Here is a 2,151-nt window from a genome sequence, read left to right as displayed (position 1 = left end):
GAGGCAGAACGGCTTGAACCTGGGAGACAGAAGTTGCAGTGAGCCAAGATCACACCACTTCACTCCAGCCTGGGCGAAAGAGCGAAACTCTGTCTCAAAAACAAACAAATAAACAACAATTTTGTATTATATTTAAGATTTAAACTCCCACCATTGACTGAAATTTTGTTTTAGATATTTTATTTGCTTGACACATCTCTAAAAGCGGTTGTCAGTTAAATAAGGTTGAGATAAAAATGAAAAAAAAAAAAAGCTGTTAATGGTTGAGATTAATGAAAAAGGAGAGACTGGAGGAAGTAACCTAACATTGTTTTTATTTGAGCATTCTAAGTGAAAACTCCAAATGCTTTCAGTTGCTTTATTCTCCAGGTATGTCCCTGGGGCACGGAGGGAAGGGAGAGTGTTACCATTTTAAAGAGAAGAAAATGAAGACCCAAGTCTAGGGTTTCTCACTTAGCAAGTCAGTAACAGAGCCAGAACTAAAACTATACATCTTTGGATTTGGTTTATCCTTTGAATTCATTAGATCCTATTGGTTTTGCCAAATGCATACTGTTTTTAAGGATTCACAGTTGAAGAAAAAATAATCTGAGAATATTAGATTTAAATATCTAACATGTTTCACGTAGAATTGATGTAACCAATTCTTTAAAGCATAGCTTTCCAAATAGCTAGGTATATAATTGTATATAATTTTAAAATATACCCTCCTAGTGATTATGAACTTCCTTAAAGATTGTTTTTTTATTTTACTGTATTTTGTCTTTCAGGTATATTGTTGATGATTTTGATGTTCAGCTTTTTCCTTCCATGGCTGCATAACAACCATACAATTAATAAAAAGGAATAAATAACTGTTCCAAAGACTCAGACTAACATACAGGACAGTCCAGCTGGATGTGATAAAGATTTTATCACCTCATATGGAAAACACTGGCTGCACTGGATTCGTCAGTGTTAACTTCCTTTGAGGAAGCTGCCTTATAGTTTTCATCACTGGGACTTAAACAAAAAATTACTGTGAAAATGAGGTATCCTGTACTTCTCAGTTAAGACTTGTTCTTTGAGTGATGTATTAAATGCTGCTAGAAAAGCCTCATTACATTAAACATAAATCAATCTTAAATGGTAATTGTTAACTTTGATGAAAAATGAGTACAGGATGAGAAGGGAAGTAATGGTGGTAGTAAGACCAAAGAATTTGTGTATCAAGTGTCACCCAAATGAACAGAATTTTTAACTGTACGTACAACCCATCAACTTACAGAACTGGCGAGAGCATACTTTCAGCCACCACCTCACACAATGATACCATCAAGCAGTGTCATCTTTCAGCAGGAAAGTCACTTTTAGAAGTAGAATATATATTCACTCACATATAAGCAATTTCCTACATTTTAAGTATATTACAATCTAGTATCTAAAATATTTTCTCTAAATAGACAATCTCACTAGCTCTAGCCAAGTGGTTATTCTTTAATAGAATATACTAAAACAAAACACCCATACGAAGTCAGGATTTAAGCTTTTCACATTCTCCTTTGAGCCAACAGCCAGCTACCTTATGAAGTAGGGAGGGCATGTATTTTTAATCTCCATTTTACAGATAAGGAAACTAAGCCTAGATGGGTTTGCTGCCCTGGCTTAGATCACATAGAGCCAAATACCATCTCTAGTCTTTGACTTCAATCCAAATATTCTTCTCGGTCATGATTATGACTAAAGGGAAATCAAAGGTCCATAGAAATATTAAGTACTTATAATAACATTAAAACTTGTTTAGAAATTAGTATTTTTTGAGATTTAAAGAACCTTCCAGTTTTACTATATTAGAAGGCTTCTTTTATTGTATGTGGTTTACTTTTTATTAAAAGTTCAGGCCATGAAAGGTTAAGTGTGTTTCCCTTCAAAGGAAATTCCATTATCAGAGTTAGAATTGAAAGTAAAGGCTGGGCGCGATGGCTTACACCTGTAATCCCAACACTTTGAGAGGCTGAGACAGGAGGATCACAAGGTCAAGAGATCGAGACCATCCTGGCCAAGATAGTGAAACCTTGTCTCTACTAAAAATACAAAAATTAGTCAGGCATGGTGATGTGCACCTGTAGTCGCAGCTACTCAGGAGGCTGAGGCAGAAGAATCGCTTGGACT

General features: G+C 35.2%; 1 protein-coding gene across 1 annotated transcript in view; it reads left to right on the top strand.

Moving 5' to 3' along the window:
* The window catches only part of AQP11 (aquaporin 11), a 32,828-nt gene extending 31,700 nt beyond the window's left edge, over positions 1–1,128 (top strand). Inside the window, exon 3 of the mRNA XM_011989732.1 lies at positions 771–1,128. Within this exon, the coding sequence (XP_011845122.1) occupies positions 771–850 (80 nt within the window). The 3' untranslated portion in view covers positions 851–1,128. The remainder of the gene's footprint in view (positions 1–770) is intronic.
* The last annotated feature ends 1,023 nt before the right edge of the window (positions 1,129–2,151 follow it).

This window comes from Mandrillus leucophaeus, unplaced genomic scaffold, assembly GCF_000951045.1.
Source record: "Mandrillus leucophaeus isolate KB7577 unplaced genomic scaffold, Mleu.le_1.0 Scaffold360, whole genome shotgun sequence".
Lineage (NCBI taxonomy): Eukaryota > Metazoa > Chordata > Mammalia > Primates > Cercopithecidae > Mandrillus > Mandrillus leucophaeus.
Note: the sequence above shows the minus strand (reverse complement) of the source record. Positions and strands in the feature narration are given on the sequence as shown.